This window comes from Gallinula chloropus, assembly GCF_964237585.1.
Source record: "Gallinula chloropus genome assembly, chromosome: 8".
NCBI lineage: Eukaryota > Metazoa > Chordata > Aves > Gruiformes > Rallidae > Gallinula > Gallinula chloropus.
This window is the reverse complement of record NC_140093.1, coordinates 4081795-4108463: the sequence shown is the minus strand read 5'-3', so window position 1 is coordinate 4108463 and position 26669 is coordinate 4081795. Positions and strand designations below refer to the sequence as shown.

At 52.6% G+C, this 26669-nt stretch overlaps 1 protein-coding gene across 1 annotated transcript in view; it reads right to left on the bottom strand.

Annotated features, from left to right (window-relative positions):
* HDLBP (high density lipoprotein binding protein) overlaps positions 1-25241 on the bottom strand; it is a 42710-nt gene extending 17469 nt beyond the window's left edge. Inside the window, exons 1-7 of the mRNA XM_084267704.1 lie at positions 25156-25241; positions 5059-5126; positions 4410-4522; positions 3355-3509; positions 2676-2891; positions 910-1116; positions 240-455 (exon numbers count right to left, since the gene is read on the bottom strand). Coding sequence (XP_084123830.1) covers positions 240-455; positions 910-1116; positions 2676-2891; positions 3355-3509; positions 4410-4485 — 870 coding nt within the window. The 5' untranslated portion in view covers positions 4486-4522; positions 5059-5126; positions 25156-25241. The remainder of the gene's footprint in view (positions 1-239; positions 456-909; positions 1117-2675; positions 2892-3354; positions 3510-4409; positions 4523-5058; positions 5127-25155) is intronic.
* Positions 25242-26669: the final 1428 nt, after the last annotated feature.

Here is a 26669-nt window from a genome sequence, read left to right as displayed (position 1 = left end):
TCTTTGTGGTCTGCTAACTCCCACGAGACAGAGAAGTGAGAAACCTGTCATCTCCCTCGTGGCATCACCCCAAGTCCCACTCTGCTGAATGAGGAAATGGTAAGGTCCAGGTCCATGCACCTGCAAGGGCTGCTGAGCCAGAGCTGGCACGAGGAGGGTGCAGAGAGATGCACAGAAGTAGAACAAGAAGGGACTAGAAGCAGGTGGGGGGGAAGATGGGAAGCTTTACACACTCATACCTTCTCCTCATAGATCTTCTTAACACGAGCCACAGCCTGGGCCAGCTGCTCCTTTTCTCCTGTGAAGACTATCTCAGTCTTGTTGACACTGGGTGGAGGAATGTTGATGCGCGTCCCTGTGTCCTGCATGAGCTCGCTCACCAGCTTGTTGTAGGGGCCAGCAATGAAGGGGTGGTACACTTTCTCCACATCCAGCCGCTCCACGGCACGTTTATCCTGCAAGAGCCCAGAACAGACCTCGGTGGGAACTGCCCCCATGTCAGAGTCTCTGTCAGACACAGCTGACTTCTCACTGCTGCCTTGACACTCTGGCCCAAGCACCCTTTCTGGTTTGCAGGCTCGTGGATCTCCATCCCTTTCGATATAGAAATGTTGCTGGTGATGATACAGGACATTCACCTCCTGCCTTATCTCAGCTGGCATCTCATATGGTTCACTTCAAATACAAACCAGGCTTATCTGACTTCAGAAGTGGGCAAAATAGAGAACCAGGAGTTGCAGAACCTGGCAGTGGTGCTCATACACACACTGGCCCAGTGCAGGTCTTCACTGAGACTGACATAGTAGCTACTGACTATGGCCACGGTGGCTACAAACATCTCACACACCATTGAGAGAGGCAAAAGACTGTCCAGCTAACACCATGAGGGAGACCACAGCACTGAAGTACCTGCTCAGCAGATATAAGCAGGATCTCGTGTCGGGCCTTCTCAATCCCTTCTTTGGTGCCGGTGATCTTGATCTGGTTGCTGGGGTCATCTGGGCGGGGGATCTGGATTTTGGTTGCAGTTTTGAGCTCCAGGTCCTGCAGTTTCTCACCGTTCTTTCCAATGACGAAGCGATGGTGCTCCTTGGGGATGGCAACTGTCGCTGAAGCCTGCAACACAAGAACCAAGGGTCTGTGAGAACCTTTGCCTGCACTGGCAGATCCACAAGGGCAGAGGAAGGGAGAGCACGTTAGCAGTAGTGCTTAGGAGCAAACACAATGCCCTCCCAGAACATTCTGCTTGAGGCCTGACACTGTACCACAACAGCTGATCTACAGTGCCTGTGTATCAGGAGGCTAAAAACCCACCTTTCCCTCAAAACCCTTGTGTGTGGCCAGACCTAGTACTCTGAATTAGCAAAGGCTTCTAGGCATGGATGAGGAGGTGCCTATCCTTCAGTGTAAGCCACTGGAGCAATACCAGACATAATCGAGATGATGGCTCATGGGTGGAGTTTCTCTGAACTCTGACATCTGCTGCCAAGGCTACAAAGAACAAGACACAGTCTGACTCCTAGGAAACAGAAATTCAACACCAGAAACCTATTCCAGCAGGCAACACAGCTGGGAAATGCTTTCCACTTCTAAGCACTACATGCTGCTCCTGGGACTGCTTCGAGAAGGCCTCTCTTGGAAAAGGGCTCCCAAGAGCTTCTCTTAATCTGCCACTGAAGGACTGGTTTGTAACAGGGATCCCTGACATCTTCCCTTCTCACCTGAGTTCTTACTGTCCTGGAAACTTGTAACTACTAACAGCAATTAGACACTTAAAAACCAAGCTACAATGGGAAAAATCAAAATCAAAAGAAGATCCCTTGGCGTGACTCTAACCCTGGTACTGAAAGCAGCCAAACCCAGGAGCAGTTGGGAACACAGACACACCTCCTGGACCTGAGGCCAGGGCAGTAGGAGGTATATTTGAGGACAGTGGGTCATGGACCTGTGGCAGTATGACCTCAACTGTTTTTTCAGATGCACATTATGTAGGGTTTGTCCCTTTCCCTTCCCTCTGGCAGGGTATGACCCATGGGCTGAGCACCACTAAGCAGACGTGGTATTAACTATTGCATTAACTACTTTTGACATTAGACTTTAAAAACTGGCTGTGTTACACACTAACAAGAACCACCACCTTGATTATGAACTCAAGAACCTGAAGGTAAGAAATCAAAACCTACAGGACTGAAAGGAGAAGCAACAGGCTTGTGGCTCCTCACCAGTGTGCCTTCAATTACACAATCCAGAATACCAACCTGAAGCTTTCAGCTTTTGGCAGGACCTCCTCTTCTCTACTTTACTTTCTCCCACCCCTCCACGTACTTTTTGAAGGACTTCAGAGAAGGCACAGTCCTGCTCTCACACACCACTACCTTTGTGTGAGGGGCCTGCACCACCTCAGCACAAAGTCACTGTTTGTAACTCAAGTGTTCAGAGATTGTGGACTCCACCCTTCAAGCAACACCAGGACCTGTAATTAGTTTTGAACCCTATTTTAAGCCTCATTTCCATTCCAAATTGCCAATAGTGTACCTTGAAAATAGATGGCAAAGCTGAATTAGTCATCTAATAACACCTCTTTGGCTTAGAAGCACACACACCCAAAGGTCTCAAAGCATTTGGAGTCTTGGGGAAGAGCAAAGAAGAGGTTGGAAACAGTTAGATCTCCTCACCTGAGTCTGCAGCCGAGCGACAATCTCCTTCCGAGCCTTCATGACTGCTTCCAGCTTGCCAGAGACCATGATTGAAAGGCCCTGGTCCTTTGCAAGAGACAGCTCCAGGTGAGCTCCTGTCTTCTGCATGATGTCAAGGCAGATCTTGGCCTGCTCACCTTCTCCGAACTGATTCATGTCCTTGTATTTCCTCTCCTCCAGTGGCACATGGAACACCTGCTCAGGCACAGGACAGACAGAAAGTCAGTTACACCTCTGATTGCCAGAGCCCCCACTTCTCTTATTGCCACACAGGACCTGTATACTAAGTTCTCAGGTCTGTGCAACCCACCAGCCCTTCCTCAGCAGCTGTGAGCAGAGGAGGTGTGAGAGCACTGCAGTGGGCAGCCTGGCCCAGAGCACGTGCTACGGGGCGAGTGCCTGAGCGGGTCAGCGCTCGCTGCCTGACTGCTGCGACCCTCCCTCCAAGCCTGCTCCAGCTGTGTGTGCAACAGGGATCCAGAGCTTTTTCCTGGATGGTTGTGGACCAGCTGCAGCCCTCCTCCTCGTGCCCCAGGGTAAAGCACAGCAAAGGGGTTGTCAATGTGACACACGAAGGATTTTATGCTCCGGGGAGAGCTTCGCTTCACCCACTTTTTGGAAGGCAGAAAGGAGGGAGGTGACACCCACTCCCACCAACCTGAGTGATGACAGAAGCCTTTATGGGTCGGATTTTGCTCCAGGGCCCAGCAGGTTCCTGGGCAGCTTCCAAACATGGTGCTTTCTCAGGGAGCGGAGGGAAGGCTTCCTTGTAGGTTGGAGGATCATTTTCTTCTTCGGAGTTTAAAGCTGTAACTGGGGTGAAGCAAACAAGGTAAATGAGACTCTCCCCCTGCAGAAATGCTCCTATTCCTAGGCAGGACAATTGTATTTAGGCACCACTATCAAGGGAGAGCAAATTACTTGTGTGCTACTATTAATCCCATCCCAGTTATGCTTGTGGAGCAGCCAAGTCTGGAACACAACTGAGCACAGCAGAAACTGCAGCAGATGCCATGAACCACCACCCTTGTCTGAGCTGGCACTAGGGATGAGGGAAGGGAACATGCAAGTGAATGGTGGCAGCAAACAGCACGTTACCACCAAATTCACCAAGAGGAGCTTAATTAAGGGAGAACAGGTTGAGCAAAAGGAAGTGAAACAAGAGCAAGGCTGCAGGTCAGAAGGGGGTAAGAAAAACATACACCCAGGAGAAGGGCAGAGAGAAAGGCTGTAGTTAGGGAAGAGCCCAGGGAAAGCTGGTACCTTACGTTCCACTCAGCTGCGTATGGGGCCATGCCAAGGGGCCAGCTCACAGCTGAGGATGAGTGTGAAACCCATCACACAGGCTGTTAGTACAGTTACACCGACTCTCCCCAGCACCTGGCTGAGCAAGGGAAGCGACAGCCCTGACACCAACCCCATGGGGCTCTCTTGTAGCCCAGCATCCCACTCCTGCACGTGCCCTGTCCCACAGCTGACAGCACTACTGGCTGGAGCTCTACCAAGGTCTGAGGTTTGCCACCTCCTGGCCCAGCACCGTGCAGCATCACCATCAGGCTGCTAGTGGGGGAAAGCCAGTTTGGCAGGCCACCAGCCTTGGAACAGAGAATGCAATGTCTGCACACTTGTGGGGAACCAGCTTGGGTAACAGCAAGGAACCTTGCCTGTCACAGCCTGATGCACATCACAGGGCCTCAGAGTGTGTTTTCTCACCTTTCACCTGCTGCTGAGCCAGGCCGCTGCGGTGTTCAGCGAAGCTCTCCTGGGTCAAAACTGCCACGGAGCTCATTGTTGACTTCCCACCCACACACAATCCGGGTATGCCACTAGGAGAGACCAGAGGTGGCAACACTACTACAAGGCTACTCAAGAGGCACAACAGTCACCCCAGGAAGACAAAGCGTGTGTTATCAGGCACCTTCCCAGTCACCCTTTCAAAAAGCATCTACAGTGCCAGTCAGGTGCCCAGTTCTCTTGCTGAACCAGACAGAAACCCAGGGGGATGTTTCCTCACAGCTCAGTGGTCACCAAAACCAGAGCTCCTCATCAAAAAGGCAGAAGATGTGCAACCTGAGAAGGTTGCTGGAAAGGGGGACACCAAAAATTGTTAAAGAATACTCTAATGAATCTATCAATTATTAATGGCATGCGATTTTTAAATGAGTATCCAAAGGTCTGGATAGTCAGTGTAAGACCACTGTGTAACCCTGGAGAGAAAACAAAATATGCACAGGATGCTGCCTCTTCCTGAAAAAGACTTAGTTAAGTGCCTGAACTCCCACTGATGGAGGGATATGCTCCTAAAGCTGTGCTGGTAACCAGCCTCAGCAACATCTCTGGCTCTCCCAAAAGAAGAACTTACCAGCTAAATGGTCAGTAGCCAGAGAGTCCGTCCTGTAAACTGCCCGTTTGTCAGCCTGCCAGCTTTTGCTTTACAGAAAAAAAAAAACAGAAAGAAGAAAATAGGCATGAGACTGTTCCAAGACAACAGGAAGACACGACACCCCCATTACTGTACCTTCCAAAGGAGCTCAGTCTGCTCTGTGTTTCGAGCTTACACCCTGCCCAAAATGTTCTCATGTGGAGTCACATCTCACCATGTTTTACTAGAGCTACAGGCAACACCTATCTACTTACACCTCACAACAGGAAGCCTAGAGTAGCTACTCTTTCATCACACTGGCTACAAGAGCAGCCAGCCATCCAGTATCAGGCAAAAATGCAGTCAATTAGTAACAGATGTACAAGAGAGACATACAATTTCGGGCTGGGAGCAAGAGCATCAACATCTAGTCAGAGGAGACTAACAACCTGAAAACCTGCCAACACCACTGCCATCAGTCAGAAGTTAGGAATGTAGTTCAGTGGAGCTCGGGTGAATCAACAGAGGCATCCTCACAAAGTAAGGCAAACACTCAGGGCTATCCACACACAGCTGCTGGTTGGTTCCCCCCTCTGGTTTGTGTTGCAGTCAGACCGTGTACCAGGCGCTGAACCCTGTCTCCAGGCTGCAGGTTGGAAGAACAGACCCCACGTTGTCTGACATGGGCTGTTTTAGGCACCTTCAGAAGATGGAACCAGGAAAAAACACACATTGTTGGTGGGAGCTTTATGGCTGCTGCATCCAGATCTGCACATTTACCAAAAAGGTGTTTAGAAGTGAAACTGGGAAGCTGGTACAGCACACACCCTGCCAGGAGGGGACCAGCTCCCCAGCCCTACCGTACCCCTGGTGCTCTTGCAGGACTCGCACTCCCCTGAAGTCCAGTGCCCTTGCTCAGGAGGCAGGAGGCTTCTCTCCCCCACAGCCCCTGCAGCGTGGCTCAGACCTCCTGCACAGCACCTTGGACATGTTCAGTAACCTGACAGAAGCCATCTCTGACCTCCCAACAGGCCAGGAAAGGCTCCCAAGCCCACGGTGCCACTGATGCAGTGCTGCGCATCACGCCTGTGTCATGACACAGTGAGGGAGGTGACAGGGGCAGGAGGGAAGGAGGGAAGATGAAAGGGAGCACAACAGGCCCCATTCCCACATCAGGGAAGGCTGGAGTGATTTTCCCCTCTTCGACTGGCCTCTTATCAGGCACAGGGCAACACCACCTGCACTATCACAGCAGCAGAGTCAACGTTGCAATTAACCCTGTAATGATCTGCTACTAAGAGGCAGCAGCTACCAGGCCAACCAGCCAGCTGTGCTGCCTGAAGCACATCTGTGGCAGCAGGAAGAGGTTCTGCCAGGCATTTGCTGCTACATGGCAAGGGTGGTTGGTAACCTGATCTCAGAGAAATACTGCAGCTCTCCTCACTGCCCATGGCTGCACCACGGTGTAACACGTGGCTGCACGTCCCTGGTACAGGGCTGTGTGGTGGCTCAAGCTGGCAGAGAAGCAAGGGAAGCCTGTGAGTGGCACAGCACCAGCACCAGACTGTCTGGGCAAGGCCTGCAGACTCTGCTGTCGGCTCCTCCAGCCCACGGGTCATCATCAAGGTGCCACCACCTCAGGGCAAGCTTCAAGAAGGATGGAGAACAGGAACAAAAAGCACCCTAGACATCATCAACAGATACTAATGTTTGAGCAGAGCCTTGCTAACAGCACGGATGTGTTTATCACAGAATGGCTGGGGTTGGCAGGGCCCCCTGCAGCTGATCCAGCCCATCCCCTGCCAGAGCAGGGTCCCCTCGAGCAGGCTGCACAGGGCAGCGTCCAGGATCATGGGGGCTGAATGGCTCCAGAGATGGAGACTCCCCAACCTCTCTGGGCAGCCTGGCCCAGGGCTCTGCCACCCTCCCAGCAAAGAAGTTCCTCCTCACATCCAGGTGGAACTTCCTCTGCTCCAGTTTGTGCCCATCACTTCTTGTCCTGAACACAGACTGACCCCCTCCTCCTGACCCCACCCCTCAAGTATCATTAGACATTGATGAGATCCCCCCTCAATCTTCTCTTCTCCAAGCTAAAAGGTCCCAAGTCCCTCAGCCTCTCTTCATCAGAGATGTTCTTGTCCCCTCAGCATCTCCATAGCCCTTTTCTGTCCCCTCTCCAGTAGCTCCCTGTCCTTGTTGACCCGGGGAGCCCAGCACCACACACACAGTTCCCGATGAGGCCTCCCCAGGGCAGAGCAGAGGGGCAGGAGAACCTCCCTGGACCTGCTGCCCACATTTTTCTTGACTCTTTTAACACTCATTTCTTGAGAAACCATCACATAACTCATCTCCTGCTCCTTAGAGGAGGGCAAGGACAAGCAGTTGGCGAGCAGCACCCAACGCAGCGCCTGCCTGCAAACGACAACCTCAAAGCACAGGTGCTGGTTTCACTGTGTCTGCACCAGCTGCAGAGACCTCCCCTGCAGCCTCCCCCTCCGAGGACAGCTAGACAGTCAAAGGAGCATCTAAGGGTGACGTTTATCCGCACGGATTTCTGCTTCGTCACCCATACAGCAAGCTCAGAACAAATGCTCTTCGTCTCCAGTAAACCCAAAACATCTGGAATACTGCAGGCCTCAGGGATTCATCTCCAGCCAAAGCCAGAGGCGGCCATCCAAAGGGTATTTTCAATGCAACATCAAAACCAGCAGCTGAGGCACCGCATTTGGAGCCTACACCTCCCTGGCTTCCCACTTTAGGTTTTGAAACTAAGGCTTCAGCTACGTCACGCTGGCGTGTGGCTGACTGGGTCAACAGGTTTCAAACTGCCTGGTTTATACACCCTCTGCAGCGCTGGCTCTGTGCGCCAAGCAAAGTTTCAGAAGCCTAGAGAACGAAATAATCCTAAAAATAACCCCTAACCAGGGCCAGGCTGAACTGCTTGAGGAACGTCTCCATGAAGAGAAGCAAAAGCACTGCCAGCACGACCGGTCCTCGCAGGCAGAAATGTGAGTTACACGCCGTTTCAAGCTGTGTTTAATGAAAATATCAGCATTTGGTTAGTCGAGGTGACTAAGAGGAGCTGCAGCCAGTGGCTGGGCTGGCTGTGGCTGCCACAGCTCTCCTCAGATGGTGGCAGATAGCAGGGCGCTGCCTGGCAGAGGAGCGAGCGGCTCCTCTGCGGGGCTTTGGGTCCAAAGGGACCGCCCGGGCAGAGCCCCTTCCCCGAGTCCTGCACCTCAGACCGCACCGCGACGGGTACTTTGGGAGGCTGCCAGGCTCAGAGCAGACCTCAGCCCTCCGCCAGCAACGCCGTGGCAGCCGCCGTCCTACCGTCGGTCCCGCGCCGAGCCCTCAGCGCGGTAGGCCCCGCGGTGCTTCTCATCGGAGCCGGGGGGAGGGGGGGTGTGTTATGTGGGGTGGGGGTTCCACGGCCGCGCTCCGAGAGGGGCAGCCAGCCTCGGGGAGCACCTCCTCGCCCGGGCCTGAGGCGTTACAGCGGCCCTCGGGCAGCGCCCGCCTTGCCCAGGACAGGAGAGGGCAGGCGGCCGGGGCCGGGCCACGCTAGGCCGAGGCGGAGAAGCCTCCGGGCCTTCCACGCCAGGCCAGGCCGAGGCGGAGAAGCCTCCGGGCCTCGCACGCCAGGCCAGGCCGGGGCGGGCGGCGCCGGCAGCGCCACCTCAGCACTGGCGGCACCGGGGGCGGGGCGGCGGGGCGGGGCGGCGCCCTTAAAGGGCCCGGCTGGGCCCCGCTGTCACCGGCGCCCCCCGCGCGGGGCTGAACGGGGGGTGGGTCGGCAGCGGGGGTCTTGCCCCAACGCGCCACCCGTGCGGGAACGGGACTAAGAGCGCGGAGGGGAAGGGGCAGCGGCAGCCCCAACCGGCGCTCCGGGCTGCAGGCCGGGGGCGGACACGTAACGCAAGCAGGGGAAAGGTGATCCCGCGGGGGAAGGGGGAACGGGACGGGCCCGCTGACAGTCCCCCCAGGCACGGCTCGGCGGCCGCCGGAAAGCTGCCGGTGGCGGTAGCAAAGGAGCGTGCGGGGCTGGGCGGCCCCGAGTCCGGCCTTAGCACCTTCCCAACGCCCCTTCGGCCCTGACGGGGGCCCGGGGAAAGGGGCCCGGGCGCTCACCCTTCTAATTACGACAGAAGCGGAGCCGCTTGGCCGCGCCGCCCGGGCGAAGGCTGCCCGCCGCCGGCGCTCCGCGGGCTGAGCCGGCGCTGGACCAATGCCCGTCGCCGAGCGCTTTGGCTCAGACCGGGCGCAAACCCTCCGACGGCCGGGGACGACGTGGAGCCGCACCGACTCGTACCGCTACCCCTTCTCTCCTCCCGGCGAAGGGGTCCTCGCCGCGGCCCGGCCTCTCCTACGCACCCGCGGGGCCCAGCGTCCCACCCCCTCCCCATCCCCCCCGGCTCCGGGACGGCGCCGTAGGTCGGCGCTACCCAACAGCTGCTGGCGGCCGGCACGGCCATATCGGCCCCGGCTGAGACCAGACCGCCAGATCCCGGCCCTCCCGCCGCCGGCTGCTCCAAGCTCCCCCTTCCCCGAGCGCCCCCCCGCCCCCCGCCCGCCGGACTTTGCCCGGCCCGGCCCGGCCCGGCCCCTGAGAAGTTGTCCCGGAGTTTCCCCGGCGGCGCTGACACGTCGCTACCCAGGCGGAGGCAGCGAGGCCGCCGCGGACCGGGCGCTCCCCCGCCCCGCCAGCCTCCACGTCGGCGCCGCGGCCGTGGCGGAGGGGCCGCCCCCCCCACCCCCTCCCTCCCCGTCCCCCGTGACTCACTCCGGCCGGTGCCCGCTCGCCTGCCCTGCTGGAGAACCGGAGCGCTCCTGGGAGAGCGGCGCGGCGCCCGCCCCGCCGCCTATATAGGCCGGGCCGCTGCCAATCCCGGGCCCGCACGTCAGCGGGACATGCCCCTTCCCGGCGGGGCCGGCCCGCCACGCGTGCCCCGCACCGCCGGGGGCGCCCCGCCGCCCGCCGCGGACGGAGCGGAGCAGCGGAGCAGCGGCCCCGGCTGCCCGCGGCTCTGGCGGGGCTTCAGGGCGAGAGCAGCGCGCAGCGTGGGGCTCCACGCCCCGGACACGCAGCCGGGGCCAAGCGAGGGCTGGAGCTGCTGCCGCAGAACGGAGCCCGCCCGGCTGTCTGGCCCCGGCGCCGCGTTCAGCTCCCCCGAGCCGGGAATTACCGAGGCATTGGGCTGAGGCCGGTTGCACGCAGGGTTAGTGCGCTGGGGAGGCTCAGGAGGGCTCTGGTGAGCGCCAGAGCCATGGCTGGCACTGGAGAGCTGCGGAGACCGGCGGCTGCTGCCCCGGCGCACGAGTGGAGAGGGACACGGAGGCTCAGTCCCTCCTCCTCCTCCTCCTGCACAGGCTGCGTCAAAGCAGCAGCTCCTCCACGCCGAAGCTGCAGGCAGCAGGGGTAAGGGCAGGATTAAAAATAAGTAACAATACCACCCCTCTCCTTGTTCCAATCCCTAATTCGGAAACGGGGAAGAGCAAAGGGAGGGGGAAGGCAAGCCAGCAAGCAAGCACACTACCCTCCTTTCCTGCAGAGAGGATGTTTATTAAAGTTTGTGCAATATAGATGTTTTTAATTATTAGCCCTGCACCCTCAAGGAACTGAGGAAAACCAAGTCCCATCAGTGTGAAAATACATGGAATTTGAACTGATTTTTGCAGTAGCTCCATCTCTGCCCGTTTTCCTACACAGGATTAATTCTCCTCATCAGTCAGAACTTGTGCTTCCTGGCTGGTTTTCTCATTCACACTCTGCTCTCTCTCAGATCCCAGCAAAATAAGGCCAAGAACCTGCTTTGTAGAGCACAGAAATGTGAGGTCTTTGGGATAACTGCTTTAGATTACAGGCAGTAATTTTTAGATATATTTGTGATGTATTTATGGAAACACAGCCGGTATTTAGCCTTAAGTCAAATTACGATTACTCAATATTATTGTACAAGAACAGGAGACATCTCCAGTTTTCCTCTTTCAATCTTTTTTTTGTGGCTGGGAGGACATCATTGAAGCACTGAACTTTTTGACACAAACAATTTATCACTGTAAACAGCGTGACACTTGTGGGTGAAACTGGGAAGCACGCTAAAAGGAGAACAGTCCTCAAGAGTTGACACCCTGCCCAGACACCAAGATGATCCATCTCCCCCACCCTGGCCTCTCCTCAAAAAGCCCATCGGTCTCCGTGAGGACACAGCAATACTGCTCCAAGCAACCACTGCTGCCACGTCATATACGCTCCAAGAGTTGGCTCAGGCTCCTCTGAGCAAGAAAAAAAAAAAGAGAAAAGAAAAAAAGGTCTGGGCTACGGATGCCAGCAGCACCACCTCCCTCCCTCCAGCAGCACTACCTCCCTCCCTCCCTTCCTCCCCTCCCTCCCTCCTTCCCTCCCTCCAGCAGCACTCCCTCCCTCCCTCCTTCCCTCCCTCCAGCAGCACTACCTCCCTCCCTCCAGCAGCACTACCTCCTTCCCTCGCTCCCTCCTTCCCTCCCCTCCAGCAGCACTACCTCCTTCCCTCCCTTCCTCCCTCCAGCAGCACTACCTCCTTCCCTCCCTTCCTCCCTCCTTCCCTCCTTCCCTCCCTCCAGCAGCACTACCTCCTTCCCTCCCTTCCTCCCTCCAGCAGCACTACCTCTTTCCCTCCCTTCCTCCCTCCTTCCCTCCCTCCAGCAGCACTACCTCCTTCCCTCCCTCCCCTCCAGCAGCACTACCTCCTTCCCTCCCTCCCCTCCAGCAGCACTACCTCCTTCCCTCCCTCCCTCCAGCAGCACTACCTCCCTCCTTCCCTCCCTCCCTCCCTCCCTCCAGCAGCACTACCTCCCTCCCTCCTTCCCTCCCTCCCTCCCTCCAGCAGCACTACCTCCCTCCCTCCTTCCCTCCCTCCAGCAGCACTCCCTCCCTCCCTCCCTCCCTCCCTCCCTCCCTCCCTCCCTCCCTCCCTCCCTCCCTCCCTCCCTCCCTCCCTCCCTCAGCACTAGCTTGTAAGACATGCAAACAGGCTGGTGCCTACTGAGAAAGAGGTGGCTCATGCAAAAGCAGAGCTCTGGGGACCCAGGCAAACCACAGCACTTCCAGATTTTGGACACTTGTGCTTCCAGGCAGTAGCCAGGAGTGCAGGTGGCTGTAACTTGGGACTTGGAGCCCAGCACTCTGAACCTCACTCAAGGCGTACGATGCTTTGCTGGTGCTTTCACTCCCTCCTGTCTCCCTCACCAGCACAAATCAAGCAGTCTCCTTTCAAAGCTTCAACTTTGCAGCATCCAATTAACTGTGTCACGGGTAAATACTGTGATCCCCTGTGCTGAGGAACCACAGGAGCATCACAGGCTACAGCATCTCACTGAAACATCAACATTCTTCTCCCTCAACTCCACCTCATTACCTGGCTCAGCACAGAGCCGCTGTGGGGACATGCCCTGTGCCTATGGGACAGCCATGTGTCCTGCTCTACACAGCACTGCTGCAGCTCCTGGTGTTGCTAGCATCTTATGGGTTTCTGACTTGTCATCACAGCTTCCTCCCCAGGACTGCTTAAGAGGGAATCTTCCCCATGTGCTTCTGTAGCTCTTCCTTTATTTGCAGCTGCCAGTGGTGGGAGGAAAGCCTGTCAGGCCCTGAAGTTACTGGAAGGCTCAGCACATTGCACTGTGTGCTACTCTCAAATAGCAGTTTTGGGTGAAAGGAAACCTCATAGGGGCTATTCTCCTCAGAGGAAGATCTTCCATAGGGGAAAGAGGAGGAAGAGATCATCTTTCCTCCCACATTCAGTGAGTCTTGCACGTGGATAAATGCACAGAGAGGCCTTTAAGAGGCCCATTTCAATCTGGGCAACACTGACCGTATGCATCCCACCCCATCCCTCTCCCTCAATAAGACAGAAGAGGCCCATGGGGGCTGCTTGGTGTCTGTTCTACTTGCCCACAAATGCAGCCTCACATTTAAAAAATTAAATAAATAATATATGCTTGTCATGGACATGTGTAAAATGGCTCCTCTAGAAGCCAGGTGCAGGAAACTTTGCTTACTGAGGGGAAAGGAGTCAGATCATGGTACCCAACACCATGACAAACACCAACCTGCCCATCTCCCTACAGCATCCCCTATCTTGGCAGCATTATGACAGACCCTGGTTTCATGACTTGTGAGAACTGAAAAGGAGGAAGCTTCCCCAAAAGAGCAGCAGTGGGCAAGAGATAAAGGCATGGATAAGATACAGTTTCCACAGCTTATCAACTGGCAGCTCACATCACCAGGCTGAGGGAAGACACAGAAACAGGCCCAGCAGAAAGACAAAGTACACACAGACATAAACCTGAACAGGTTTGGGGTTTTAGAACACGTGTTCACAGTTGAGGAATTAAGCTGCTTTCCCCAGGACTCTTGGGGAAGGGAGAGGAAACTTTCAGCTCCTTAAACCGCTGGAGCAAAAAACCACAAAAAGGTTGGTCTTTCCTGGCACATTCACCCTCAGCTGAGCTAGGATTTTCAAAGGATTTCTTCTAGCCTGTTCTTATTTTCTGTTGTTATAAGAGATCCCTATTTTTCCTGCCAGAAACTGCAAGCCTTACTTGGAAAGCAACCCAAGTATGCTCTGAAGTGTGCTGTGACTTTATTTCCTGTTAAATTTTAAGTCCAGATTTCCAGAACTGTACAAATAAGCACCTTTTTTTTTGTACTCTGCCTGGGTGCTTATCCCACACACAGAAGTCAGAGACCACCACAAAAGATCTTCCCCCAAATATCTCAGCCCATTCCTCACCAGGAGCATGAAAAGGGGTAGGGGAATACTTTGGCTGAAAAAGGAGAAAAAAAAGAGAGGAGGATTCAGGACACAGGGCACTTGTAAGCCAGAGAACACTTGGGTTCTTGGCCAAAATAACAAGATATGCCTGTAAGAGCTAAAGCTATAGCTTGCCATGGGATCTTCCAAGAGAATAGTCTTATTTCTACAGGAAAACATCTATGAAACTGAAATTAAGGGTCAAATTCTATAGATCCTTCTGCTAAGAGGATGAAAAAAGCTTCATCATAACAGAGGACTGAACACAAGTCTATGCTGCTACATCTCAGTGACTCCAAGACCAGATTGTCTTTGTTTGCCATGAGAAGGGAAACTTCCAAGGACATGCAAGTCAGGCACCTCTTGTTCCCATTCACACATCAGTAGGAGGATGAAATGACTCCTTAGGCTACATTCTGCCCCTCAGCTGCACTCAATGCAAGCTCACCATCTTCAGAGGCCCACTGCAAATACCCAAGCAGAGAAAGAGAGAAAAAACCCCTATCTACCCAAACCTATCCACTAATCCCAACTCCAGCCCTTTAGTCACACTGCAGAGAGGGAGGTGGAAGGAAGAACGAACAACTCCACATGTTTGTCTCACACAAGACCTAGCTGCTATAAATAAGGGGTCCCAGGAGAGCACAACACCACTTGCCTTTCTCCTGACAAACCTGCATTGTTTACTGAGAGCAAGTCTCCTGCACAAGCAGAAGAGCTGACCAGACACTGAAGGAAGGTGACTAACTGCAGCAGGCCTTTCAAGCTAGATTGGATGTTTTAAGAGACTTATTTATTTCCTGGGCAGTCTGACAATAAGATTATGCAACTGCCAGCTAGCAAACACTGTATATACTGCTCTTCCTAGACTATCACTGGGTGCTCTTTAAAAGGGGGCAAGCAAAACAGGTAGGAAGAACAGGAGCAGCTTACTGGTGTGGACAGAGTTCTAGTCAGAAGATGCAGCTTTGAGTCCTGTGACTGGAGAGAGCACAAGCTGCTGGTTGAGGTGTAGATATGTAGGTTTTACACAGGAACACTGTGAGAAAACTAGATTTAGTGGTTAATGCAGACAAGAGAGTTGAGCTCTCACTCTTAGTTTTGCTGCTGATTTGGTGTACCAAGCAGTGAGACTCTCCAGGTCGCCCAGGTACACACACTGTGGGCTTAATTTACTCTGTGGACTCGTTAGCTCATTTCAGGTTGTTCAGAACGCCCTGGTCCTTGGGTGCCAGGTGCTACCACAAAACAAATGTCATTTCAGGGACAAGGGAGAAAGCCAATGGGTAGTTCAGTAAAATCAATCCAAAAGCAAAGCAAAAGGAGGCCATGGAAGTCACTTAACACAAACTACGCTTTCAGGAGAAGTTATGATGTTAAATAACAAGATAAAGTGGGATGAGATGAAAACATAAGTAATATGTTCTCACAAAGAATGACTCAGGTCAATTTCCCACCTGTATTTCAGAAATACTTGTAGGCAAATTTAAGAATTCAAAAGGTTATCAAAGTAAAAGCAAATTTCAGGTTCTTGGCCTTGGGGAGCCAATAAACACTTTAGAGAGGAATGCTTTTTAAAAATGAGGGACAAAGTGCCTTCCTGTGTTGCTTGGGAGTTTCACAGTGAAGGAACATACTGACTTGACCCCAGAATGGGGAAAGAGATCTAGAGAACAAACTCCTGCTGTACTGCTGGGAAAGCAGCAATCACACAGAGCAGCAGAAGCGAAGGAAACCAACAGAAACTCAGAACACCAGACAACAGAGGTCCAGGCTCTGAGGTCTCCAGTCCCACCTCCTGCTTGAAGGTGTGGTGGGACCACCACATTCAGGGCCTTCTCCAGTCAGGTCTTGAAAACTTTCAAAGCTCCACAAACTTTCTGAGCAACCTACCTATTCCAAGCCCTGACTATCCTAACAGCAAAGCAGCTCTCTCACTTTGCAGTCAGAACCTTTCATTTCAATTTTACCTCTTTATGCTGATCTGGACTTGCTTTTTGGATTTCAATCACCACCACGCTGCTTGCTCCTCACACAGAGGTGCTCCAGCAGTGCTCCCCCTGCAACCTGTGCTGCAGAAGGGGGGAAAAAAAAATAACCTTCCACAAATAATTAGCTGATAGCTACTTCCCAAACTGCCCTTCGATACCTGCAGTGACATATCTCAGTTTCCCCAGAAGGGCTGAGGGCTGCAGAGATACTGCAGAACAAAGTGCACAATATTTCCCTTCTGGTTTTCAAAAGGAAACTTTCACTCCACCATGCTTTGGCTTTGGGTTGCAGTGCTTTTGTTTACATTTCCAGCATCCCCTGTTCCCTCTCCTGTGGCAACTGCAATATAAAATGAACATGTGGCAATTTTTAATTTACTTTTTTCCCCCCCCCAAGAGATCTTGCCAGAAGTTCTCACACACTACATATCACATCACTTAGAAAGACAAGGGACTTGCAAACCCTGAACTCACCCTTTTCCACATTAACTATTACATATTCAGTATATATATTCTGAACTTATAACCATTATACAGTCAGAACATTCAGACTGACCGTGTGCCATAGCTTGAAGGTGTCACCACAGTCCCAGAGACCCTCCTACAGGTACTCTTTGGCCAATGTTTTGCCAGGCAGAATTTAAGGATGTGCTTACAGCAGTATATAAAGATGACAGCCACTTCTTTTCAGAGACTCAATTAGCAAAAACCACAAAAAAATTAAGACAAGTAGCAAAATGAAACACCCCAAATGACACTTTCCAGGGGGGCAGGGGCACAATTTACAACTTAAGCATGGAAACTGTAAATAGACAATTATTTTTGTCTGTTTTGTTTGAGGGTTTTGGTTTTTTTTTTTTAGTCTTGCTCAGCTACAGCAATTCTAGGTATTGCACAGAAAAATGTGAGCAAAGTTGCTCACAGCTCCTTGAAAGATCTTAAAAAGATTCCTCAGTTATTAATGCTTATTGGAAAATAAAGATGAGAATGCTGGAGCTCCCTTTTTACAAGCTTCTGATGATGTGCTCTCCTATGTTTTCCTCCCAGCCCTCAAGTCACTCAGCCTCACAACACTCACTCAACCTTGTAGGTCTTAATTTCTACCTTTCAGTTACAATAAGCAGTTTGAAAACACGACCCAGAAAAATTAAAACTGTTGTAGCAAACAGAAACCTCAGAAAAATAATGAAGCTTGCAGGGAGGCTAGTGCTTTGTTTGGAGAGGGAATTCAAACTTTTCTTCTTTAATTATCTTCATTTTGGCAACAGTTCCTCTAAAAAAAAAAAGCATTGAAGATCGTTTTCCAACTGTCATTTTTTAAAAGCAATGATAGGACCCTTGCTATTTAAGCACAGCCTTCCCTTCATCCTATTCATAGCCCATGCAACAGGGGCTCAACATATTCACACACAAGCACTAATTCCTAATCTCTACTAGGCCAAGCAAAAGGCTCTTCATGTGTTAGACAGAATTACATCATGGTGATCTAAACTGACAGGGAAAAAACCCACACAGTCTTCTCTTCCAAATCTGCAAGGCCCTGCTAAGCCTGCTATGAAAGGGGAGAGAGCAAGAACTCCCAGTAAAACTACTTCCACTAATAGGTATAAATAACATTATTTTATGCTTAAAACCCCTCTTTTCATAAGGGAAACGTTTCCAGTGCCACCCTTCTCATCATTGGGCTGAGCTGGTAGGGTACATGTGCCACCACACATACAAACCTCTTGCTTGGAGCCCCCCACCTCACACACTGTTCCTGCCTTAGATCACAGGCCAGTGCCCTGTGCAGTGTGAGTCTGCAAATAAAACAGAGGGGTTAACATCTCTTAAGTTTCCAAGAACCTCTAACACATCTCTAAATCACTGCTCCCTCATGTTCTCAGCCACAATCAGAGGCATCAAGCCAGTGTTTTAATTTCATGAAACTTTTTCCAAGAACAGGGGTAGAACCTTACTTTCAAGTTTCCTTAACGCTACTTCACCAGCTCTGCTGTTAAGCAAGTCACATACCTACAACTTGCTACTCTCCAGAGATTTCAAGGGCCCTTGGAAGGCCACACACCTGAATCTCAGCAGGCTACACCAAGCACTGAAGTATTTGTTTTGAAAACAAAAGCAGATGCAACAACAGGCCAAGCATAACATATTCCCATCCATCCATTCACCCTGCCTGCTGAGCTGTACTTCCCAGCTTTCCCTTCCAACTGCTCCAACACAGGTTTACATTCAGTGTTATCACTTGAACAGAGCTCACAACAAACTTTCTACTGTGCAGTGGAAACAACCAGAGCCTGGTCTGTAAAGAGCTGAGCCACGCACCCCAATCTGGGGAGGGCAGAGGAGGCTGGAGAGCTGACACCATCTACAGTGCCTGCTGGAGACACACAGACACCTCCACTCCTCACCCAGGGCTGAGATAGACAGTGGGACCATCTCAATTGCTCCTGGCTGGGGCTTTCTCTGCTTCACCTCTGCCCCTGCCATCTTCCTCTTATCAACTCTGACCCTCATGCTCTTTCCTGTCTCCCTCAGTGTCTGCATCCCATGCCTAACATCTGTGTCTGGCCACACGGCCCAGCTTTGTTTTTCATTCCTCTCTGACACATACCCAGCTTAGTTTGTGAAACACACAGTTTAATTCTCAGTGCCCAAAAAGCAGGTACAGGCAGAGACACAGTACCAGAAACAACAGGGTGAGAACCAGAAAGTGGTGCTGCTGTAGGTCACACCACCCAAACTGAGCGATGCTGAGTGCTCCTCTAAAACAAGGCCTTTACCCAGACAGCCTACTGCAAAACCTTTGAAATGCCAAACAAAACTAGCAGAGATGTGGAGAAAAGGAACAGGGGAGTGATGCCCCTGCTATTGCCAACACTCTAAACCAAGCCTGGCACTTGAATGATCTGAGAAGATTATTCCAAGTTATCCAATCCCCCATGAAAAGCATGCCTGAGGTTTGCTTTATAAAACCTAGCCATGCCTCTCTCATGATACTTACTGCAAGATACACCACCAGCAACCTTCCTTTAAAACCAGAGTCTGGTATGGCTGGGTCAGCCTTTTACAGGCTTTGGTAGAGACCCCACCAAGCAATTATCAGCTTAATAATGCAAGGAGAAGGCTGTGCCCTGCCACCTCTGAGCTGAATAGCAATAGTTGAAGACACTACAGGGGTGGAAGTCTTTCCTCAAACTCCAGTTTGTTGTTGGGATATCAAACTACTAAGTATCAGCTGTCATATGAGCAGTTGCTTCCAGAAATTCTCATTCACAGCTATTTCTTGTGCAGGCAAAAGGCTTGGCATTCAAACAAGTTAAAGGTATGGCATTCTCTACCAGAATCTCCCCAGTCTGGGACCTATGTGGAATTGGTTTTGTTTGGTTTGGGGTTATTTTTGTTTGGGTGGTTGTTTTCTTTTCCCCCCACTAATGCTAACTACATCTATCAGTTCCATCCCCAAACTCTTCCCAAATGGCTTTTTCTTATCAGGGAAAAATCTTCAGAAAAAGAGGGCAAACCCAGTGCTGGAAAACAGTTCCAGACAGTGCTGCTGAATCAAAGAGAATCTGGTACCACTTCCATTGTGCATCAACAAGTAAATCCATTTCACTTCACAATTAAATTAAGCAGTGCCATTTCAGTGAGGTCACATGAATATTACTGTGCTATTCAATCCTCTCAAAAGCAAAACTTTTCCTGTGAATCATTTCTTGGTGTCTTACAGCTACCGAACCAATCCCTTCCCTTCCAGAGCTGTTTTTCCACTGCAGTTAAACTCATCATGATTTCCTCTAACCAAGCCTTCTGTGGGCCATCCTTTCTCCTCTCAGGTTTCTTCCTGTTATTCCTGCCTGTTGCTTTCCAAGCGCCTCTCGTGACTCCAGCCTCATCCCCTGCTCCTCACCCAGGAGCGATACGCTTCCATCCTGCTGCAGCAGCACCACCAGCTCCCCTGGTACAGGCAGCCCTGGCCAAGGTCAGACCCCCACACCCACATGGCCACTGGATGAGGCCATCATGCTCCTGCCACGCTGCCCAGGAACCCACTGCCAGCTCCAAGGGGCCAGATCTCTCTTCCCAAGTCCAACAACTGCTGAAAGTGCAAGTGAAGAGACTTCACTGAGGGGAGAGGGTTGCTTGGACCACAGGGGTAACGCTGGGTTTTCCTCCACACCCTCCCAACACCACTCCCATGTTGCTTTATTTACAGGAGGTAAGCAGAAACCCACCTGCCTTTCTTACATACAGACATGTATGTCAATGCTCAGCCCCTGCCTCTTTGCAGGAGCTGCCTATTTAGCCCTCTCCAAACTGCAGGGATGCACAGGCACAAAACAAGGTTACAGGACACCCAGATTGAACTAAATGGGTTTTTTTTTGAATCAGTCAAGAAGTTAGCACTGTGAGGTATAAATGTACCTGTAAATGCTAATATATATATAGCAATAAATTGCAAATTATTAGTAGATACCTAAAAGGCTTGAGAGACTACCAGATGCAGGAATCAACCAAACTGAGCCAATCCTTACACAGGTGATGTCTACCAGCAAGTTCAAAGAGAAGTATCTGCATGATATGGGAGCTGCTAGAAAGGATACTTGGATCTGTGAGAGAATTTACTTAAACTGCAGAGTTTGTGGAAGTAAAAACACCAAAGATATCCTGAATTAATGAAAAAAGAACCACTTTGGATTTAACATACATACATTTCTTTTGAAACGAAGATAAATCCCGAACATGCATCACAGCCTGACTACTTTTCCTCATCAGAACTAAAGCCTTAGAATCAGAGACTGGTCTGGGTTGGAAGGGACCCCAAGGATCACAGAGCTCCAACCCCCTGCCACAGGCAGGGCCACCAACCTCCAGGCCTGGAGCTACACAAGGTTGTCCAGGGCCCCATCCAACCTGGCCTTGAACACCTCCAAGGACGGGGCATCCACCCCCTCTCTGGGCAGCCTGTTCCAGCCCCTCACCACTCTCTCTGGAAAACACTTCCCCCTAATATCCAATTTAACCCTTCTCTCCTTCAGCTTCACTCCATCCCCCTTGTCCTGCCATTCTCTACCCTTTTCACAAGCTGATTCCCCTCCTGTTTCTCTGCTCCCTTCAGGGACTAGAAGGCTGCAATGTGGTCCCCCCACAGACTTCTCTTCTCCAGGCTGAACCAGCCCAGCTCCCTCAGCCTCTCTCCACAGGGGAGGTGCATAAACCCATAAATCTTCTAGCAACACAAAGTCTACTACAGACATCAAGTTTTCTAAATAAGAAGCTTCCCCCTACCCCAACTTTGGTAAGAACTTTTCCCTCCCTGCTTATTTATACATCTTATTTCATCCCAACTCCCTGATTCTCTTCCACTGAAGTTGCACTGAGAGAGCTACAGGGCAACGTTAGTTCACAGAAGGAAAATGGAGAAAAATTTCACTGGAATTACTAAGCATGCAGGGCTTTTCCATTGAAGATAGCAATGTAAACAATGAGAAATTAATAGCAGATTCTGAGGACATAAACACTCACTCTTTTAAAGCCAAAGGAGACCTAAATATAAAGCCATATGCTAAATTCTCCCAGGTATAATTCCACACCCAGGGTCAGCCTGTAACCCAAAATTATTATTTTAAAACTAAGAATTTCTAAAATGAAGAAAGCTCTTCAAACAAACCCTGAGCTCAGGACACTACACCCTTGCTTTAATTCCCAGCCTATCATGAGCCGTCTCTTGGGCTCCTCTGACATCTCTCCCTACCAGGACCAGTCCAAAGGCAGTCTCACATCCCATGATAAATACCACAGCCTCCTGGTAACAAGGACTCCCCTGGATCAGCTTCTAGACCAAAGACCCAGAAAAAGCAGAAAGCAAACCAAAAACCCACCAGCAAACCCCACCACGCTACACAAGACAGCCTAACACTCTCTCTCCTCTCCAGCTTAGGGTAATTAGGAAGAGAGACCTAATCCTGCAGCTGGGTTTTACTTTCCTATCTCTTTATCTGTTTTCACATTTTAATACAGATAACACCCACTTTAATTCTTGCACAGACCCACGTTGCAAAAGTTTCACAGGCTCTGGGACTTGGTAACACGCTTTTGGGCAAGTCAGACTCGTTACATCCTGGGTGAACATGCCTTTCTCAGCCCACTTTAAAAACCTCTGTTGCAACTTCAGTGCTGCATCTCTTCCATGGAGACTCTAACAGCATTTCCACAGGGGTAATGCTACAGAGAGGAGGTTATTATCGTGCTTGAACCACAGGGCACCAAAAGGCTTCTATTTCTTGTTATGGTGCCTTGCCAGCTGATGCTCAGATGCCTACTCCTGCTAAGGATGAGACCAACTGATCTGTAACTCCCCTCTGTCTGGCAGCAAGGAAAGCACAAAGGCAGTGTTCCACACCCTGTCTTTACTGCTTGCCAGCTTCTAAACACCCATGAGGACACTTGCCAGAGCCTTCCTTCAAGGTTTATTTTATAAACTCTGCATGGTAAAGGCCCAAGAATTACCTTCTGTAGAATTCTTGAATACAGAACAGATGAACAGTTGTTGAGAGACCTTTTTTTTAGAAAAAATAAAGAGAAATAACATAAAACTGGTATTCTACAGAAACCTGTGGCTCAAATTGTCCTATACCTTCCTAGTCATAGTGGATTAGTTTTTTCAGTCACACCCACACATTCAGCTTGAACACTCTGGACTGGCCTCAACACTGACTGCTCTAATCACTGACCAGTAGTGACCTGGGCAAAATACCTGAATTCTCACAGAAGTATAATCCTAAATGCATTTGTACCAGCTTAACATGCTTCTATCTGCGAAGGGAAGAGCAGCTTCTGGGAAAAGCAGTATCAGCTGAATTATTACAACGAAGAGAATATCTCCATTTTCTTGGAAGAGGTGTGAGCTGCACGGGCTGGTGTGTCTGGGATGGCTCTCCAGGCTGTTAACAGCTACAAGATCCAAGGTTACAGACTCTCCTCTGACAGACTGTACTGTCTTCAGAACACAAACTGGGAAAAAGACCAGGTACTCGACTAAGAGCTGCTTCATCCTCCCAAAAATAAATGGCTATTGTTACCACTATGCTACCTAACATAATGGTGTTATGAGCCAGTTTCCAACCAAGAGGAAATCTTTCGCCCCACCTCTTCCTTCATCATCCCAGACTAGACATGAGGAACACCTAAGAAGCAGCAACACAATTTTCTCACCTTTTCAGACAGAATTGGGGGAGAGGAGGAAAAGACAACAAAAAAATGAGCTTAATTTTCAATGATGGAAGAGACAGTACATGTCACTATTAGTAGTGAAACACCAGAACAATTTATATAGGACAAACACAGAGAGATCCTTCATAACTGCTGCTTAGAAAACCATCATTTGAGAACGGTCTAGGCTTACTGTATCTTGCTGTGGTGGCAAAGCTCAGTCTAGATGGTTACACTGACTCTTCCGCTCTACGTTTACAGGCCTCCAGATACTGTTACCTCCACATTTAAAGAGAGCTTTTCCTGTGCCTGTCATTCCAATCCCTGAAAAACTATACTGCTGTGGACTTTTCTGGAAGGAAGAGGTTGGGTGTGGGGTTTTTTTTGTGGCTGGCCCTGCCTTATGATCTGGGCCATGCTGCGTGAAAACCCACGTGCAAACAGGAAGGCTGGTTTTTTTTTTTCCCAGCAGCTTAAATCTAAACAGGCAAAAGGGTTGGGGATACAGAGCTTTGGCAAACACACAGCTACACACTGTGTTACTACTTCCCTTCCTGCCTTGTCTCCAATGGATATTCCTGTACCAGAGGGAGGGATATCCAATCCACCTAGGAAACAATACCTGAAACACCACTTTCCAGGCTAGTTTGGGAGGGGGAAAACAAAACAAAAAGCCATTTTTAGAATGTGTTAAATTGTATTCTAACTGAAAACCACTGCATAGGGTTTGGATAGCAACAATAGGAAAAACGGAGACTAAATCATGGAGCAGCAGCTTGGCTTGTCTTACTAACTAGAAAAACACACAACAAAGCCATACAGCTCACAACAGCAAGCAGGGTTTTCTCTGTCATTACACAACAGCACAGGAAAAGAACTGACCCCTCCAAACTCCTTGGGACTGAGAATGTCTCTGATTTTTCGCTTCCTGGCCACAGAGCTGTGAATTTGGATTCAGATTCTACATTAGAGCTCCGAATTCAAGGCCCTCAGCTCATTCCACGGGCTATGAGCGAGCTGCTGCTGCTGTTACTAACGTTCCCAGCGTGACCTGCCCATCTTGCATCTCATCTTTCAGTGGAAGGAACGGCTCTTGCCAGCTGGGCATCCTTCCTACTGCGTGGGGAAGGCCAGCAGAGGAAGCAGCATAACTTATCAAGTGTCAAACCACTCCAGCCATCGCCGAGCCGGGCCCAAGAATCACGCAGCTCCCACACCGAGAAACCTTCTCTTCAGCCCCGCTCAGCTGCCGGGTCGCCCTGTTCTATAAATACGCTGCGAACAAGCCAGCAGCCCGCACTGCAGGGCTAGAGGACTGGGCAGGGAAGAGGCAGGATTCCCCCTCTGGCACGATCCTGCCACAGGAGCCACAGGGGGGGCAGAAACCCTTCTCCCGAGCAGCCCCCTGAGCGGAGCCTCCCCACCAGCCGTACGAGAGGAGCCTGTGACACACGGCAGCCCGAGGCACCGGACGGGCCTTGCCACAGAGCCGGAAAAGGCGGGAAGCGAGGCGAAGGCGACCGCGTACCCGCGCTGGCGGCAGCGGAAAGGCGGCTGAGCCCTTCCGCAGCCCCCGCCGCCTCAGGGAACGAACGGCGGCGGCGAGGGGCCGGGCGCCGCAGGGAGGGGCGCGGTGCCGTGACTCAGGCGTTTCTCCCGCTCCCTGCCCGGCACGGCGGCGCGCGCCGGTAGCCGCCCGGGGCGGGCGGGCGGGAAGGGAGGGGATGGGATGAAGGGGGGCGGGGGGGGGGGGGGTCGGCGCGAGTCCCCTCCGCGCCCCGTCTCGTTGCGGGAGGGGGGTGGAGGGGGGGGACACACACGGAGCCCGCTCCGGCGGCACGTGGCCCACCCCGCGCCAATGGGAGAGGCCGGGACCATAGAGCGGAGCCGGAGCGCTCGCTAGACGTTCCACCCGCGGAGCCCGTCTCTCTGCTGCCGCCATCTTGTTGGAGGCAGCGGGACCCGCTCGGCCGCAGGGCCGGGCCCCCCCCCCCGCCGCCCTCCTCCTCCTTCTCCTCCTCCCACTTACCTGAAGCGCTCCCCCACCCACCCCCGCCGCTCTCCCGCGCGGCCTGCGCCACCGAGGGCAGGGCCGGCTTTACCTCTAGTAGGCCCGCAGCAGAAGCCTATGCTGGGTACGAGGCCGAGGGGCCGGCCGCCATCTTGGTGAGAAAGAGGTCTGTGCGTGACCTACCAACATACGGCTGATCCCTCCCCCCACGTACCCTTGGCCGGCGGGTTGCTATGGGAATGGGGCCGGCGCATGCGCCCGGCCGCCCCACAACGCCTCAGGGGCGGAGCCTTGAGGGGGAGGGGGCGTGGCTTGGATGGGAGGGTCTTCCCGGCTCCTCCCCTTCCCCCTCTGGGAGCGCGGGCGAGGGAGAGGCGGTTGGGGTCGTGGGCCGGGAGCGACGCGGGCTGGAGGTGAGGCGCGGGGTCGGGTGGGGATGCTGCCCAACGCTGCCCTCGGTGGGGGCCGGGGGAGCGCCGAGCTGCCTGCGGGGCCCTCCCTGGGATGCCGGGAAAGGATGGCCCCTTCCTCAGCCCCCCGCAGCCCCCTCTGCGGGCGCTCCCGTGGGACAGCGCAGGGCGGGCCGGGGCCGAGGGAGGAAAGGGCTGAGGCGGGGCTGCGAGGCGGCCGGGAGGGGTGCGGGGGAGATGCTGGTGAGGAGGAAGCGGGCCCGTTGCCCCGGCTGTAGAGCCGCCGGCTGCTTGGGGGTCGGGGGGGGGGGGTGGTCTGAGGAGTGAGGGAGCGCCCCGCTGCCACCGCCGGGCGCGGGGCCTGGTGGGGGGGGGGAGGTCCCGAAGTCCCCCCCCCGGCGGGAGGGTCTCCGAGGTGCGGTCCCCTCATCCCGGAGCGGCGAGGTGCTCTGTCCAGGGCCCTTTGCACTTGGGGAGATGCTCGTAGCAAACTCCCGCCGGGTTGTTGAGGCGGGAGGGGAAAGCTCGCCATCGCCCCTCTCCAGAGGAAGCTCTTGTCTGCTCCCAGACTGGGTGCTGCTGCCTGAAGGGAGTGCTGGGGAGGGGGGGGAAATATCTCTGGGAAGGATTTCTCTGTGTTAAACTGTAACTTGACTGCAGCCATCTGTGTATGCGGCTCTCCTCCGCTTCTTGGGAGCTGTGAGGAGCTCCCCTCTGCTCTCAGCTGGCCTCTGAGACATAGTTGGGTGACAGACGAGCCCCGTGAATTAAAAGAATGTTGTGTGTTCTAGCAGGATGGAGTTTGGTTTGGCATTGGGCAGTCTGTCACGGAGAATGGGTCGCACAGGGCTGGGTGACATCACTGGGCAGGAAGCACTGTTCTGAGAGCTGCTGTCAGAGCAGTCTTGCATGGTGATAAGACACACAGATAACTGCTGCTTCCTAGGCCACAGGCCAGCTTAATGCCTGAAAATGCAGATATTGGCTCTTATTTTTAGCATTAAATTTCGCTTGAGAAGCACGTGATGCAGTTTTTCTGCCGTGTGTGTGATCAGGAGGTCAGATTTTGGTCATCAAGTCCAGCTTCATGTGAAAGCCTGGAGAAGAGAAGGCTGTGGGGGGACCTCATTGCAGCCTTCCAGTCCCTGAAGGGAGCTGAGAAACAGGAGGGGAATCAGCTTGTTCAAGGGTAGAG